The sequence below is a fragment of the Pseudoliparis swirei genome, chromosome 21 (assembly GCF_029220125.1).
Source record: "Pseudoliparis swirei isolate HS2019 ecotype Mariana Trench chromosome 21, NWPU_hadal_v1, whole genome shotgun sequence".
Classification (NCBI taxonomy): domain Eukaryota; kingdom Metazoa; phylum Chordata; class Actinopteri; order Perciformes; family Liparidae; genus Pseudoliparis; species Pseudoliparis swirei.
Genome location: NC_079408.1, coordinates 12,925,616 through 12,943,222, shown reverse-complemented (window position 1 = coordinate 12,943,222; position 17,607 = coordinate 12,925,616). Strand labels below are relative to the sequence as shown.

Sequence of the window (17,607 nt, the reverse complement as noted above, 5' to 3'; positions counted from 1 at the left end):
CGGGGGGCGTGGCCGCTCGGCGCCGCCGCTGATGCAACGTTTATGATGTCGCCGCGGCAACAGGGGCAGAGCGGAAATGGATATGACCACGGGGTGCTTATGGATGTGCAGTAAACCCACACACACTGCAATCTCGCTCCATGCGCACGACTGCTGAACGTGTGTGTGTGTGTGTGTGTGTGTGTGTGTGTGTGTGTGTGTGTGTGTGTGTGTGTGTGTGTGTGTGTGTGTGTGTGTGTGTGTGTGTGTGTGTGTGTGGGTGTGTGTGTGTGTGTGCGCGCGCCAACCCTATACATGCTGACATTTAGAGAAGTGTAAAGCTAATGGCTGCCGGCTCCCTCATGACAGTCCACCAAACAGAAGTTAAGGGGCGGTGCCGTCCGGATCAATAGAAACGACTGTGTGGTCGGACGTGGAGGGAGGGGTGTGTGTGTGTGTGTGTGTGTGTGTGTGTGTGTGTGTGTGTGGGTGTGTGTGTGTGTGAGAGACAGAGAGCAAGCAAGACAGATAAAGAATAAAATAAGAGAAGGCAGGTCATTGTATGTGTGTTGGCCAAGGGTACAAATGTGTGTGTGTGTGTGTGTGTGTGTGTGTGTGTGTGTGTGTGTGTGTGTGTGTGTGTGTGTGTGTGTGTGTGTGTGTGTGTGTGTGAGGCAGAGCTCCATATCTCATCAGGGATCACCACGAGGCGGCACGTCGCTTATTTAGATGACAAACAACACAGACGTGACCTTTCAGCCACAAAGCAGATAAGACAGGAAGACAGAGGGAGGGAGAGGAATAACAGACAGGGGGAGAGAGAGAGAGAGAGAGAGAGAGAGAGAGGGGGGGGGAGAGCCTGCAAAGAGGAAAGAGAAGTGATGGGAAAAGGGAAAAGGGGAATTTTAAAAAAGGAAGCGAGCGATGTTGCTTCAGTGAAAAAGAGGAGAGAGAGATGACGAATAAAAAGAGGCGTGTCTTAGATCTTCTTCGTGTCCCGGTGGCGTGGGGGGGGGGAATGTGTGGCTTCCATCGGGGAAGAAAAGAATCCGCTTCTATTGAGCTGACTGTGCTGATCTCATTGGCTGATGGAGCCACATCAGCTCACTGCCATGTGCACCTACAACACACACACACACACACACACGGCGTGATAATGCGGGGCAGCGAGGGGGGCAGAGGGGGGGGGGGGTCGTGTGAAGGACAGGTGCCGTTTATGTGCAGGAATGCGCATCTCGGTGAAAAAAATGCTTAAACGGGCCTTTTTTTGTGTTGTTGTCGCGGCTTTTCTGCAAAGCCTGCAACGCGAGGGTCGTTACCTGTGAAATGTTGTGTTCCAAACAAATTAGAAGTGTGTGTGTGCTGCACGTAGGTTTACACCTGGAATGTAGATTGTGAGTCGCAATGTGTGTGCGTGTGTGTGTGTGTGTGTGTGTGTGTGAGTCAGTGGGAGTCAAAAGGGAGAGTGAGATGGGAGTCAACAGGGCTCGTTAGAGACGACTGATCTCACACTTCTCACCACTTAACGAGGCCCGATACGCTCAGAGAGAACACACACGGCACAGAGAGGCGAGTGTGTGTGTGTGTGTGTGTGTGTGAGTGTGAGAGAGAGAGAGAGAGAAAGAGTAATGTGGGACAAGAGGAACTTACTCTGCCCCACTTTCAGGACCACCTTCATGCCTTGCGTGGCACACACTCCGCCTCTCATGCTTTCCAGGCCTTGACGCGTCCCATCTGACGTAGCTGGAGGGATGGAGGAAAAAAACAGAAAAATGACACAATTAGCCAAGTATACACCAGGGCGGCGAACACACGCGTATATGCACAGGCATGTGCAAAGCCATCCGTTAAAGGCCCCGCACACGTCCACTTTCTCCCGGTCGACAGCCGACGCCAAACAATGGCCTCTATTCATATGGTCGGCCATTCCGGAGTCAGCCGGTGACATTTGCAGCGGCAGCGACTTAAAACTCCACCAGAAGCTCTGAAATGTCAAACTACGTGGCGGCGGCGGCGTCAGCGGGAGCTTTAATGAGTCCTCATTTAGCAGACCACTGGCATTCATTAACACCCCCGCTGCGCTGCTTGGTCTCAACCGCCTTCAGTCCAGTGCAATTGCTGCTGGGGCCTGGGAAAATGCAGGGGGGGGGGGGTTGAACCCCTGAGACACACAACACTTTGTGTAGAGGGAAACTATATATTTTTTTAATGTTCTTAATTATTTTTCTATATTTGATATATGTATATATATATATATACATATAGATACATATGTATCTATATATATTATTCTTCTAAATCTTTATTTTATATATATATATATTTATGTAAATATAAATATATATATATTCATATAAATATATATATATGTATATATATATTATTTTGTATTTACTTTATTCTAAATCTTTATTTTAGATATATATATATACATACATATTATTTTTTATTTTCCTTATTCTAATTCTTTATTTTATATAAATGTTCTGATTTATTTCATTATACTAATTTAGGATAGGAATATATAAGCATTTTTGCTTCTCCCTATACCTTTTCAGTCTTTCTGTTTTGTATATTATATAGAATAATAATGTATTGTATTACAATGATTGACACAAATTACACAACAACAACAAGTTAAAGCTCCGATGTTCCGTACCTCGTCACCGACACGGGCGCTCGTGTTTTAATGAAGCGAATTAGAAGAATTTGGGATGTTTTTTTAAATTGCGGGACTGATGCGTTAACCCAGGCACTGAGGGGTTTAACGTGCATTCTTTAAAGCTTCTAATTCTTTTTCCTCCTTTTCTTTCTTACACTGAAAAAAAGGGAACTGCAACAATTCAATCAGCGTAGCGAGAGAGACGCGGCGTCACGCAGCCAATCGGAACGCTCTCTAGGAGGGAGGCCGGAGGAGGTCAAGCAGCGGCGGCTAAGTGCACACAGGGTGTGTGGGCACGACTCCCTGAACACTCTTCTTCTTCTTCCTCTTCTTCTACTTCTTACATAAAGCATGTCTTCCAATGCATTAAAGATCACTGCAGGTCACAGAGGCTGGAGGAGGAGGAGGAGGAGGAGGGAACACACAGTGAGAATCCGAATGTAGGTGTGTGTGTGGGGGGGAGAAACAGTAACGTCGGAGGGATAGAGACATGAAGATGGAGAGGACAAGAGGCGGAAGAAGAAAAGAAGAAAGTCGTGAGGGCTGGGGAAATATAATTTGTAGACAAACGTGTTGTCCTCGTTGCTTCGGCCTTCTCCATCACACGGAGAGTTGTGTTGCTACGGTGACCAGTGGACATATTCTTCTTCTTCCTCCCTCCAGCACCAACACCACCTGTCTCTGATTATTTCTCCCTCCATAGCCCTCCTGAATGAAATATTTAAAAAATAATAATAATAATTTCAGCCCCTCCACTCTCAGCTCCGGGCTATAGATTAGCCCGTCTGCAGCGAGGCAGAGAGATAGAGAGAGAGAGAGAGGAGAGGGAGGTGCGAAAAAGAGGCAGCTTTACTTCTCACACCTCCATCTCTCTCTCTCTCCATCTCAGCAGGATGCAGAGTGTGAAAGCAGGAGGAGGAGAGAAGCAGGCGGGGGTCAGGGGGGCGAGCGGCAGTCTGGTGGGGAAGCAGACTGGGATGGATGGATGAGGGGATATAGAAAGAAATAAGTTTGCACTCTCCTTCAAGTTCTTCCACTATTCACGCATTTTAAATTATAGTATTTTGGGGGATGCGTGAGACCTGTTACACTTATGGAGGAGGAAGATTTAATATATTTCAATGAAGTTCAAGTGATTAAGTGTGTGCTTCACGAAGTAAACTATTCATTTATTTTATTTGGATGCTCAGATATCACATTCAACTCATTTCGGGTCCAGATGAATAGTGGAAGAGAAGGGCGGGAGGACTACGATATCTGAGAGTAATAAGTTATAACTCCTGACACACAAAGAAGGACGAGAAGGTGACAGGAGACGAGGGAGGTGAGGAAGACGAGGGGGGGGGAAAGGAGAGGAGGAATGAGGCGGTGCGGGGAAGCGAGGCGGGGAGAGGCTGATTGCCTGTGACAAGCCGTGTGTGATATGATGGGGACAGGAGACGCTGGAGATGACCCTCGGAGAGCCCAGTGGACACTGGGAGGAGGAGGAGGAGGAGGAGGAGGAGGAGGAGGAAAAGTAGAGAGGTTAAAAACAGCAACTGAGGAAGGAGTTTAGATGACATGATGGAGAGCAGAGAGGTGAGCGACTCTAATGTCTCCATTATGGAAAAGTGCAGCAGTAATGGATACAAGAGGGAGGCGGAGCCACGAGAACGAGATCCTCTTCTATCCATTGAACGTGTCACAGGTGTCCCTCGTTTCTGTGGATCTCTTTCTCCGGTACCCCGGGAACAAAGTGGACCAAAGAGATTGGGGGAAAAAGTGCTCGACGCGGGGAAAAACGCAGCGAAAAGAGTTGGATATCGCCGAAACCACGATTTTGAATGATCGCGCCTGTGAAATCACGATGAGAGAGACGAGAGAGAGAGAGAAAGAGGGGAAAGATGGGGAGATATGTGGGGCAGGCGTGCCTCGAGTCTTTGCCACCTCACTTCGGGAGGACGGAGAGAGAGAGAGAGTGGGTGGAGTGTATCGAGCAATTTGGGATGAGATAAGAGGCGATAGGAAGAAGAGCAGCGAGAGACAGGGGAGGAAGATGAGTAATTGAGACAATGATCAGCAGTGATGGAGTGTGTGTGTGTGTGGGGGGGGGGGGGGGACCAGAGGACAGAGGAGAGGAAGGGGCGTCGCTCCGCCACCCTTCGCTTTTCTTTCGGGCAGGAAGACGAGAGGGAGAGGGCGGAGGAAGTGGAGGCAGAAAAAAAGGAAGTAATGAAATAATACCGCAGTCAACCTCGATCAGACTGCACAGCGCCGGGGAGGAGAGTGTGTGTGTGTGTGTGTGTGTGTGTATGTGTGTGTGTGTATCTAGTCCATAGAAAAGATCACAGAGTGGAAGGGAGTCTCTCTTTCATGTTATTACCAAGGTCAGTGCTGGGCCAAGCCCTCCTCTTGGCCTCCATCCTCCCAGCAAAGTGGACTCATATCCCCCCCCCCCCCCCCCCCCCCCCACACACACACACACACACCCTGACATGCTCCATGCTGAGCGACCGGACTATGCAAAGCGACTTCATTTGCAAGAGGGACGCACCCCCCCCCCCCTCCCCGCCCCGGTTATATATTCCACACATGCTGTGAGTGACAGCCGGCCTCCCGCAGCATAACACTCGCTCCTGTGTGAGTGATGAGTGTGTGTGTGTGTGTGTGTGTGTGTGTGTGTGTGTGTGTGTGTGTGTGTGTGTGTGTGTGTGTGTGTGTGTGTGTGTGTGTGTGTGTGTGCGTGCGCCGGTGTTGTTATTGCCATCACGTCCTTCTGTCTCCTTTGGGACACGACTCTCACATTTATTTCGCTTTGCCTCAACCGAAAAAAAGTCACAAGGAGTTCCGTCTCATGGAGGATCTCGGGAATCTGTGGTTGGAATGGGATCACTAATGCATTCTGGGTTTTGGTGCATTGTGCTGTTTAAGGGAATGGAAATGGGGTTTGACCTTATAATGCACTGCACCAGGGCGCCTGCAGCACAGAGCCCCCATAAATAAAAAAATATCAACAATAAATGATAGTGGCTATAATTAATGTCTTTGTCACTTCATCCTGAGGTCACGCAGCATTTTTAAAACATTGGTAGGCGAACAAAACAAATTAAAATCAAATGCCATGCACATGGCTGTACTTTATTAATACACTATCATTAATATAACAATTACAAAAATGTTGTTGTCATTGTTGAAGACCTCATATTTTTATAATGAATACATATAAAACACATTTGCATATCTACTTCAAATTGATTGTGTTCAGTTCATGTTTAATTGTAGCATATATTTAGAATAACTGACTGGAAATATGTCATGAAATATCTCTTTATATATAAAGATATAATAAATAAAATAAAAATATTATATCTTCATTTTTCCCAGAGAAAAAAAAACATTTTGATTTTTTTTTGCAATAAAAATAAATAAATAATAGTTATTCAAATGAAAATGTGTGTTTAATCAAGACATCTTCCACACATACGCGGCGCATTTGCTAATAACTATGACGCACTAACACGTTGGTGGACGTTGGGAACTTAAACCGCAACGCCTGGTAAGGTTTAGCAAAAATCATGGTCCGGCTCAAAATAAATATGTAAAGTAAGTGGAGTCTGAAATGACACACGTCACAAACAACGTGACACAACAACAAACTCCAGCCTCCTGGTGGAAAGCCTTGTGTTGGTCCTCCCCCCGCCCTGAGCGGGTCTTTGTATGATGTCATCACGCTCCCACAGCATCTTCCCAGAGCATCTTCCAGGAGCATCTTCCCAGAGCATCTTCCCAGAGCATCTTCCAGGAGCATCTTCCAGGAGCATCTTCCAGGAGCATCTTCCCAGAGCATCTTCCCAGAGCATCTTCCAGGAGCATCTTCCCAGAGCATCTTCCCACAGCATCTTCCAGGAGCATCTTCCCAGAGCATCTTCCCAGAGCATCTTCCAGGAGCATCTTCCAGGAGCATCTTCCCAGAGCATCTTCGTTTCCACCGTCCGAAACACAGGTGGCGGCGCGACTCTCTGCCTGTCTGACCGACATCTCTCAGTGGATGTCTGCTCACCATCTGAAAATCAACCCTGACAAGACCGAGCTACTATTCCTTCCAGGGAAAGGCTCCCCCACCCATGACCTGACTACCACCTTCACCAGCTCTGTGTTGGCCCCTGACTGCCAGGAACCTCGGGGTGACACTCGACAGTCAACTCTCCCTGACGGCCAACATCGCTGCAACGACGCGTTCCTGTAGGTCCATGCTGCACAACATCAGGAGAACACGTCCTCTTCTTACTCAGAAGGCGGCGCAGGTTCTGGTCCAGGCTCTGATCATTTCACGCCTTGACTACTGCAACTCCCTCCTGGCTGGTCTCCCTGCTAAGGCCATCCGACCCCTGCAGCTCATCCAGAATGCAGCAGCTCGACTGGTCTTCAGCCTCCCGAAATTCACCCACACCACTCCGCTCTCTTCACTGGTTACCGGTGGCTGCCCGCATCCGCTTCAAAACACTGGTCCTGACGTACCGTGCTCTAAACGGATCCCGTCTACATCTGGGATATGGTCACACCGTACACCCCGGCACGTTCGCTCCGCTCGGCAACAGCCAATCGACTTGTGACTCCTCCACCTCGAGCTAATCACTCTACATCCAGGCTGTTTGCTGTCCTGGCTCCTCAGTGGTGGAACGAGCTCCCCACTGACATCAGGACAGCAGAAAGTCTCTACATCTTCCGCCGGAAACTAAAAACACACCTTTTCCGACTATATCTGGATTAAAGCACAGATTTGCACTTCAGTGGCACTTAAATAGCACTTACTTATGGTACTTTTGTAGTTCGACTATGTTGAGGAAATGTTACTTCCTGTATTCTTGTTGTTCTGAGTTTGTACTCTAGGTTGATGCACTTATTGTAAGTCGCTTTGGATAAAAGCGTCTGCTCAATGACATGTAATGTGATGTAATCTTCCCAGAGCATCTTCCAGGAGCGTGGGACGGGTGTACACCGTGTTACTCGGAAGCATCAGAGGACGGCGAGGAGCGGGACAACGTGTCCGGATTTGCCAACATGGAGAACGAGCCCGGCTGATTTAATACGTCTTACGGGAAGACGACAGGATGTGTGCTACGGCGAGGGGAACGGGGCTCACCGCGGCTCCCGGGAAGATTAACGTCACATGAAAAGTTACGAGGCTGGTTTTACCGGAGAGGGATTGAGGTGGAGCTGCCCATGAGCACTGGATGTGTGGCCCGGCTATTGCAACAGTCCAAGCCCGCTACTGTACACACACACACACACACACACAAAGTACACACACATGGAGTTTGATGTGCGGCGCATCTTTCTCCCTCGATGACAGCGGGATTAAAGAAAACTGGGAATGTGGCGCTCGGAAGAAGAAAAAAAGAGAGCAGATTAAACAACACACGGAATAAATAGACGAGCAAACAAGAGCCAGGGAGGAACAAAGCTGGCTCTGCGCTCTCCGAGAGCACCCCCACTCGCCTCTGGCATGTGATGGCGTGTGGTGGCGTGTGATGGCGTGTGATGGCGTGTGGTGGCGTGTGATGGCGTGGCAGCCGCGTCACGTGTCGGGTTCGCGGACGTGACGATCACGACGACAAAATGCGTCGTGAAAGACACAAACACAAGTGGGTGTTTTTTTCCGCTGTGTCCCCGGGCACACTGACGCTGCATGCTAAGGCTGGAGTGTGTGTGTGTGTGTGTGTGTGTGTGCCTGTGTGTGCCCATCTGTGCAAATCAACCTAAAACCAATGTGTTGCTTCACAGCAGCTTTGCCTTTAAATCTTCCCTTTAGTTCCACTCGGTTGGCTTTTGGACCACATCCTGAAAAAATGGTGTTTGTGTGTGTGTGTGTTTGTGTGTGTGTGTGTGTGTGGGGGGGGGGGGGGGTGCCGTGGATACTTGGGTGAGGGATTTACAGTGTGTGATGAAGAGCACCTGATCCCGGCTCCCTGGAGGTTGACTCTGAAGGATTCACTTCCTCCTCTTCTCCTCCTCCCCATCGCAGCACCTCCACACGAAGAAAAAAAAAAACGGGGAAAAAAACCTGGATATCGCCGACGGAATTTCCCTCGACTAAAAGCGTCTTCGTAAATCGGCCGTGGCGCTCATATAAACGCCGCTATGACGCATTAACGAAAGCCATCACACGCCATGAGGCGAGGAGGGGGGAAGGCATTAAGTTGTGTACTGAAACAGAACGGGCATTATTTTAGCCCCCCCCCCTCGAAACAGAAAAAGGAAAAAACACACACACACACACACACACACACACTACATTCCTTCCAACGTGGCATGAGTTTCTGCAAGCAGTGCAGTGTTCTTTATTTTTACTCAGGCAGACAAAGGCCCACTGTGGACCGCTGTTGTGGTCGCACTGGATGCACAAAACAAGGACGGCGCAAAAGGCGGCGACGCCTTCGAGGCACGCGGCGCCGCGGCGGCGTGGCGATTTGACAGTATGTGCATGTGGTTCGGAGAATTGTTTGCCTGTTTAAATATAGATAGCGTCCACTCCTCATTTAGAATTGAGACCAAAGTAGGTCTTATATGTATATATATAAGTGTGTGTGTGAGTGCGTGTGAGTGTGTGTGTGTGTGTGTGTGTGTGTGTTTCATTGCATGTGGAGAGAGCACCACACATACGTCACTTCTTGAGTTCTGATTAAAAATAAATCTGCTTTTTTTAATTGAGATTTTTCTCCTCTTTTTTTCCAGAACAGAACATTTAATCTGACTCGTGCAGAGCTGAAAGAGTCACAGATCAATCTAATTACTTCACTACCTCAAGTGAATGAGCAAATTAAAGACACATTCCTCGGCCGGCAACCAATTTGTCTGATTCCTGACGGGAACTCTTCGTTTGTGTTGGTCCATGATGTGATTCCGGACGCACACACAGGTAGAGGGAGGAGTAAACGGGCTTCATGCGGGACCCGGACGGGCCGCCATCGGTCACAGGCTGCACTCACATGATGTGTCACATGCTGACCCAAAATACACTCACACACACACACACACACACTATCCACCAGGGGGAAATGATCTCAGTGTCTTTGCTTGCGTGCGGTTGATCTCTCCTCTGCGCCCCGGTGACATTTTAATTCTTAGCAGTTATTCTCTTTCCATCCATCCTGTTCTATTACGATCAAAGCGCCCCATTCACTTTCATTACTCTCTCTCTCTCTCTCTCTCTCCTCTGCCCCCCCCCCCTCCCCCCCTCCCTCTGTCTGTCTCTCCGTCTTGCGATGTCCCGTGCGCTTGGAGGCTGGACGACTCGGAATCACATCGTATTAACCTCCGGCGCCAAAACACACACGACCAACTGGGCCACGGCACAGCATCAGCCTCCTCCTCCTCCTCCTCCTCTTCCTCCCAACATGGTTCCGAAAAAGGAGGACTAGAGTGCACCTGATCTCTACATCTGACGAACACACACACACACACGCACAGCGCTCAGAGGGAGTCTGACTGCTTGTGACAGATCCGCCATTTCATGCCTGAGTGGGTAAAATAAAATAATATTGTTGGAGTCCTGAACAACTCTGCAGGTATTCTGTCACATGTTTCAGCTCGAACCAAATCCAGCTCATCACTTATTGAGACGACACCATGTGTGTGTGTGTGTGTGTGACCTCTCGTTTTCATACATCTAAATGTTTCATGCATGTATGCAGAGGTTGTCGAGTGTGTGTGTGTGTGTGTGTGTGTGTGTGTGTGTGTGTGTGTGTGTGTGTGAGTGTGTGTATAGGAGACATCCCTCAGTTCATAATCTGGGTTGATGTACAGCCGGTTCATGATGGCTGCCGACTGCAGCGTTAACACAGTGTGGTCACTGTCAATAAGCAATCTGTGCACTATGCCCTAAAGCTGCTTATAGTCCCTATGAGATATATGTGGGGGTGAGAGGGGTCAGAGAGAGAGAGAGAGAGAGAGAGGAGGAGGGGGGAGGGGGAGACATCACGAGGCATAAACACAGATGTCGATTCCTTCCCAGTCGTTCATTCTCACGTTAATTAAAGGGCCAGAACACGAATCCCCGGACGAGAAAATAAAGTCAGCGCCGGAGCATAGACGCCCCATAATGGACCGGCAGAAAGAAAGAAATAGAGGAAGAAGGAAAGAAAGAAAAGAGGGAGCCGTTAACTGGAGTCCCAGTGACTGGCTGGATGTTGTGTAACGTCAGTGAAGTGCTGTCCATGTCGGACATCAGCACCACTGATCCTCACAACTGGGTCAACGCTCCCGTCCCGGGGCAGCGAGGGCATTCCGTGTGTGTGTGTGTTTGTGTAGGTGTGTGTGTGTGTGTGTGTGTGTATGTGTGTGTGTGTATGTGTGTGTGTATGTGTGTGTGTATGTATGTGTGTGTGTGTGTATGTGTGTGTATGTGTGTGTGTGTGTATGTGTGTGTGTGTGTGTGTGTGTGTGTGTGTGTGTGTGTGTGTGTGTGTGTGTGTGTGTGTGTGTGAGCGTCTATCCGTCAACTGCCACCCACCTGTGAGGAACAGCAGCTCTGAGTGGACCCCGGTGCATATTGAATGAACACTTCAATGACGGCTTATTAATACTTCATGAGTGTCAGGGAATCCCTGAGTGACTTCTGCAGCACGGATTTTTATTGAATTTTTGATGAAAGGCCTTCTTCTTCTTTTCTTTTCTTCCTCTTTTTGTAAAGGTTGGTTACGAGCGGCCGCGATGCGTTCACGGACACGTCAGAATGTCTGAACGGGAGAGGCCGTCTTGAGGGTTTGCGTGACGCCGTCCTGCGTCATCTCCGCCCCTCCATTGGAGGCTTGGAGAAGTGGGTCAGCGCCAGCCTCGCCGTCTCCTCCGGCTCTTTCCAAACGTCTTTCGCCGGCCTCTTTTATTCCCAAGTCGCTCCCAGAATAAAGTCGAAACACCTCCGGTTGTCTGCTCCTCCTCGCGGCTGCCTGGATCTGGGTTAAACCAGCAAAGTGCATCACTCACTTCCTTCCTTCTCTCCTTCCTTCCTCACGGCGAAACACTTGCCGTCTCCTGCCAGAACAATTGAGTCGTGAGCACTTCTTGAAACGTCCGATGGTGAATCGGATGAAAACACGTCACGGTGAGTTCCCACCATTGCTTTGTGTCTTCCTTCTCCCTTTAGCTTTCAGGCACACACACACACACACACACCTGTTGACACGACACAGGCTACAGGATACCACGAGTACAGGAGAGATTTAAGGCTCCCATAAATCATCATGTCGTCGTTTTTAGTCGGCCAGTAGGAGGCCCTCACCCCCCCCTCCCCCTCCTCTCCCCTCCCCCCAACGTACACACACTCACACACACTTCGCACGCCTGCGTGAAGCACACGATCGCTAAATAAAAGCCCTCGTTCTCACATTAGCCTGATTTACTGTCTCCGTTAAGCGCGCATTGGGTGCAGCGAGGAGGAAAACGGGAGACGACGGGCACCTCACACCGAGCACCTCGCCGCTTCCCGTCCCCCGTCCACTTTGTCATACTTTCATCGCGGGGGAGGGGAGGGAGGGAGGGAGGGAGGAGGAAAGGAAGAAGGAAGACGTCTGTTGCAGCGATCGCTCTCTCTCTCCTCCAACATCTCCCTCCACCCCTCCTTTCAATTATCGCCTCTCTGTTTCCCGGCCTCGCCGCCGTCCCGCTCCTCTCAGGCAGAACCTCGCCGTGACGTCATCTGCCACTGATGGATTACAGCATCGGAAACTCGTCTCAACACAGCTGCGTGATAGCTCCCTGTGAACGGCGTTCTCACGGAGCACTGACAGCTAACGGATATCAGACTGTCGCTAGCTCGTAGCTAGTAGCTAGCACAAGCTACGAGCTATCTTAAACATGGTTATAGTGGCTAATTTATTATTTGTTGGCCTTTTTTTATGAATGCAAGATGTTCCGGTACTAATCTGAGTTAAAGCTGCTCTTGTCATCATCGGTCTCCACGTTTTCAGGGGACCGTCTCCCCATCGCGCCCAGTCTGACCGCTGATTGTCGGTACCCAACCCTAGCGGGGAAACCTCTAGTTTTTTTTTTTTCATTTATTGGCGGATATTTTGTCTCTTTGTGTTCCTTATTCAATCAAAAACAAATCTCAGGATCCAGCGTTGAAACGTTTTTGCCTGACAAAGAAGGAAAAGCAACACTTTGAACCGCATCATGTCTCTCCGACACTAGTTGCCTTTTTTGTACACAACAATTAAAAAAAGAAAAGAAAAACCACCGCCATGTTGAAACATCACGGGCCAAAACCCGATACCTCAAAACCTCCCCGAAGGGCCGGCGGTGAAATGTCTATTTCTTGCTTTTTAGGTTTGATATCTGGGTTACGCTTCGTTTTTTTGGCGAGGGGAAGCTGCCGGGCTGAAGGACGAACGTCTGGGAAGCGGGAAAGAGGGAAGTGGGTCATCGGTCTGAAGGGAGGGATGCGACGGCGAGCTGTGACGCAGTCGGAAGAGAGAAAGAAAGCCAAATCAGGCGGGAAGATGGCGGCGGGGCGAGGGCGGGTGTTTTCTAAATGAAGAAGAAGGGAAGCGTGGTGTGAAGGAGGACGACAGCAGAGGATGGAAGTGGGAGAGAAAGATGGGAGACCATGGGAGCCGTGAGAGAATATTACCTCCTAAATGTCAGTCCTAACTGGGTGATATTAATGGAAAATGTCAAAGACCCAGAAGTTACGGGAGGTCGGGCCTCCTCGATACACACAGAACCCGCGCGTGAGCGCCGTCACGCCGACCTCCTCCCCGCGGACAAAGACGTTTGAACGCCAGGCGGTGAGCGGCGTGGGCGTGCCGAGGAGCTGTACATCTCAAAGACTGTAATTACACGTGGCTGTCAGTCTAATTAAGGCTTTTAATGAACTCCACGAGGGCTCAGAAAGGACAGGAAGTCGCCGGAACACGGTGCACGTCTGTTTGTGTGTGTGTGTGAGATAAATGGCGCTTAAAGAAGAACTGTGCACATAAACGGAGACGCAATCAAACATTTTAATGAGTCTGAGTGCAGCTTTCTAATAAACATGAATACCTGGGTCTCTCATCTTTTATTGCACCGCGCACACACACACACACACAGAGAACTAATTACGCCCGTCACACTCTCTCTGGTGACAGAGTGCTGAAGCCCTTCCCACTGCAGGAGCGAGGCTGGACCTATAGGAGAGGCCTTTGACACAATCGGATTTGCCATGAAGGAAAAACTTTATTTTGGAAGTGTAGCTAACGGACTTTACCACAGCGCTAATCTGCATTCTACATCATTAGGCTCCTGGCTGCACTCTGTTGTTGGCCGGCCTGCGACAGGAAAATAGATTGCAATGGAAAAACGTAAGGCGTTGATCTAGTGGAAGATCGAGAACAATAACCGCAGTTAAATCGTGTTTGATTTTGGGTGGGCGAGCTAAATCGGGTGAAACTGTGGCCCAGGGTACCTGAGATGTGTTAAGAGGTCGACTCAAACACAAATTATAGGAAAATAAACATGTTTTTCTACTTTTTCTAACACGAGTGCAGATACTTTTTTTCCTCCCCGCCTGGTGCAGAGATCTCTTGAGCCAAATTGCAGGAGGAAAAATTCGGAAATTTGGATTTGGACACAATTCAAAGTGGCAGCGCATTGCTGTGACTGGGCGTGGCCTTGTGACTGGGCGGAGCCTTGTGACTGGGCGGGGCCTTGTGACTGGGCGTGGCCTTGTGACTGGGCGTGGCATTGTGACTGGGCGGGGCCTTGTGACTGGGCGGGGCCTTGTGACTGGGCGGAGCCTTGTGACTGGGCGGGGCCTTGTGACTGGGCGTGGCCTTGTGACTGGGCGGGGCCTTGTGACTGGGCGGGGCCTTGTGACTGGGCGGGGCCTTATGACTGGGCGTGGCCTTGCGACTGGGCGTGGCATTGTGACTGGGCGTGGCCTTGTGACTGGGCGTGGCCAATCTGGAGGGAGCGACTGAATCAACAAAGACAACTTTAAAAAGTTACCAGCCAAACTACTAAGTTATTATATGGTCTTCAGCAATCCAGTGCTGCAGGAATGAATGATGATGTATTTTCTTGGGCCGACCCGCAAGGAAAAAAGCCAACGGGATTTTTTTTCCACTGGATTTTGAATTATTGGAGCAAAGAAGGTCTGTGGCGAACAAACGTTACTGATACTTAAATATTTTGAATCGGCGAGATCCTCTTCAGGGAGGATGCCAGTAAAAACTAACCAACTAGACCACGGTCACATGGCGTCACGTCATCACCGCTAGCTAAAGGAATCAGAAAACTGAAAATGCTGACTCATGCTGCCGCGTGTGCTTCGTAGACGCCAAGTGTTTCTTGTGTGAAGGCGAATGATTGGTTGTCGGGATCTGAAGGACACACCCACGAGCCCACAGAGGGACAGAGACTCCTCGCTTTATAGAAGATCAGCTTGAAGGAGGGACACATTTGACCTTTCAATTATGTTATTAATCTATCACTCTTACTATTATCATTGGTTTCCAAGACTGGGGCCACAAGGGACCACAAGGGGCCACAAGGGACCACATGGGGCCACAAGGGGCTGCAGAGGGCCACTAACTCATAGATCAAGAAGCATTTCTGACATAGAAAACAGTCTTTCTTAAGTTCCCTTCTTTCATCACAAACCATTCTTTCAACCAGCAGCTATGTCTCACACACACACACACACACACACACACACACAGAAGCACTTTAAACCTGGCTCACTTTGAGTGTTTTAAATGCACCAGCCAAGACTGAGCTCTAACACAATCCCGACGAGCACGGAGGTCCTCCTAATGGATCAGCACCGATCCAACTCCACGCTCCAGAGTGTGTGTCCTCGCCTTAAATGTCCTTGAACCATGACTGCAATACGTGAATAGAGAGCGTGTGCTCCTCTCCTCGTAATGTATGCGTTAGTCTACACGGGCATGTACATTGTAACACGGGAATGTTTGACTAATCTTTACCACTGCGGCCCCCTTTTTTCCTCCTCTTCCTCGCCACCAATCACTCCCCCCCACCCCCCCCCACAGCATTATTCATGTTTCCAAAAGAGGAAAGACACACACACACACATGGACACACACCAATACAAAAAACATGGGAGCAAGCCAGCCAAAATAATACATCTTGACATCTGCGCCGGCACACTGCTCGGGGGAGAGGTTGAGAGAGAGAGAGAGAGAGAGAGAGAGTGGAAAGAAGAAGGGTTGGATATGAAGGGGAAGATGATGGACAGCAGAAAGCATAGGGCAATTATATACTGTGTGTACTGAATGTGTGTGCCAGTGTATATATTTCTTTATGTGTGTGCAACAGTGAGAGGGGGAGAGAGAGAGAGAGAGAGAGAGAGAGAGCGTGATGACAGTTGTGTTTGTTTAGCTCCTCTGTGATTAAAGCAGCCTGCTAGAAGCTGTGTGCTTAGCTGCATGGCAGTCTGTCTGTTTTCCATCGTGTGTGTGTGTGTGTGTGTGTGTGTGTGTGTGTGTCCTCTTCAGAAATGTGGGTGTATTCGCTCTCCGCATGTGTCAGTCTGTCCTCGTGTTCGGAGTGTGTTTATGTGAGCGTCGTAAATCATATTTGCCCGTCCCGAGTCTCGGGGCTCGATGCACGTGAGCGTTTGCCGTCCGTCGGCGGCTCCTCCCACGAATGTGTGTTCATGAGCGTCTTATCTCTCCTGGGCTTGTTTGCTTCAGTGAAATCATCCGGCGGCTATCTAGCACACGCGGGGGGGGGTTCAAAGATATCTTGTCCGTCGCCACCGTTTGTAAGTTTCGGGAGCGCCGTTAGCCGATAAGATCCCGGCCTGTCAAGCTTGATTAACACCTGTGGTAAGCAAACCTCTGTTGCAACTGTGACTTTTAATTACCCCGGGTGGTATGTCGTCACTATTTTCACGCTTACGTGGTTGTTGGGCGACTTTACGGAGGCTGGAGATGTCGGGAAGAAATCTAAATAACGCTGCTAGGTTAGGCTACATGTAAAAGAAATGGCCACTTGACACAATGTATTCCAATGCAGTTTTAGGCAATAAAGCTATTCCAGAAATGAGGTATTCTCATATTTCTGCATACTCGGGGTCCCTAAACAGGCTTGGCATAACGCGTAAATTGGGTTTGACTGTAAGGAGCCCGATTGTTTTCATGCGTGATGACGTTAGCTCCCACCGTTAGCTCGTTAGCTCCCACCGTTGTGACTGCTGGGATATGCACAGCCTCATGAAACTACAGAGGACTTCAGAGGATGTATATATAGACAATATGCGGGTTTTTCGGAGCCGCTATGGGAACCCAGTGGGATCTGGGAACGCATCGCAACATCTTCACGTGATATTTGAGCACGTGAGTCGTCATTCTGCTCGACCCGAAAGGGGGACGCACGGACCGCACCTCTTCACCGAACACTTCGTTTATGTGCCTTCTTGGGGTTTGCGGCCGGGGGAACTGGAAGGGAGCAACGAAAAGAGTCAAGAGTGTGCCGTGCAGAGAGAGAGAGAGAAAGAGTGAGAGAGAGAGAGTGACAGACATGCAGAAGGACAAAAGCGGAGAACAAATAAAAGAGAAAGAGCACCTGAGTGAAACTTTTAAGGGTCAAGCATGAGGCTCTATGGTAAAAACAGCTCAGGCTTATTCATATTTTAAATGTGCTACTGAAAGCACACACACACACACAACCACACACACAGCTCTTGTAAGATCACAACTCTTACCTCTAAGGACTGCTAACAGCTCTTTAAAGGCCCGGTAAAAAGAACATTTCAAAAAGGTGCCACAGGATGGCAAAACATGGCAGATGGGAGACACTTTCCTCTCGCAAACTGACAAAATCTCACATAACAAGACGTGATTTGGTGACGTTAAGGATGGATATAAGTGTGATGTACTCTCGGAAAACTCAGGGAGCAAAAAAAGAGTGCACTTCAACGCCAAAGTCTTCAATGGGGGGCACTTAGCTCAAAATATCAGTTCCACAGGAGCATGGTAATTTCT

The 17,607-nt window shown here is 49.2% G+C and overlaps 1 protein-coding gene across 1 annotated transcript in view; it reads right to left on the bottom strand.

Annotated features, from left to right (window-relative positions):
* Positions 1-17,607, bottom strand: part of efnb3b (ephrin-B3b) — a 76,986-nt gene that overhangs the window by 9,830 nt on the left and 49,549 nt on the right. The window contains exon 3 of the mRNA XM_056443302.1: positions 1,630-1,722. Within this exon, the coding sequence (XP_056299277.1) occupies positions 1,630-1,722 (93 nt within the window). The remainder of the gene's footprint in view (positions 1-1,629; positions 1,723-17,607) is intronic.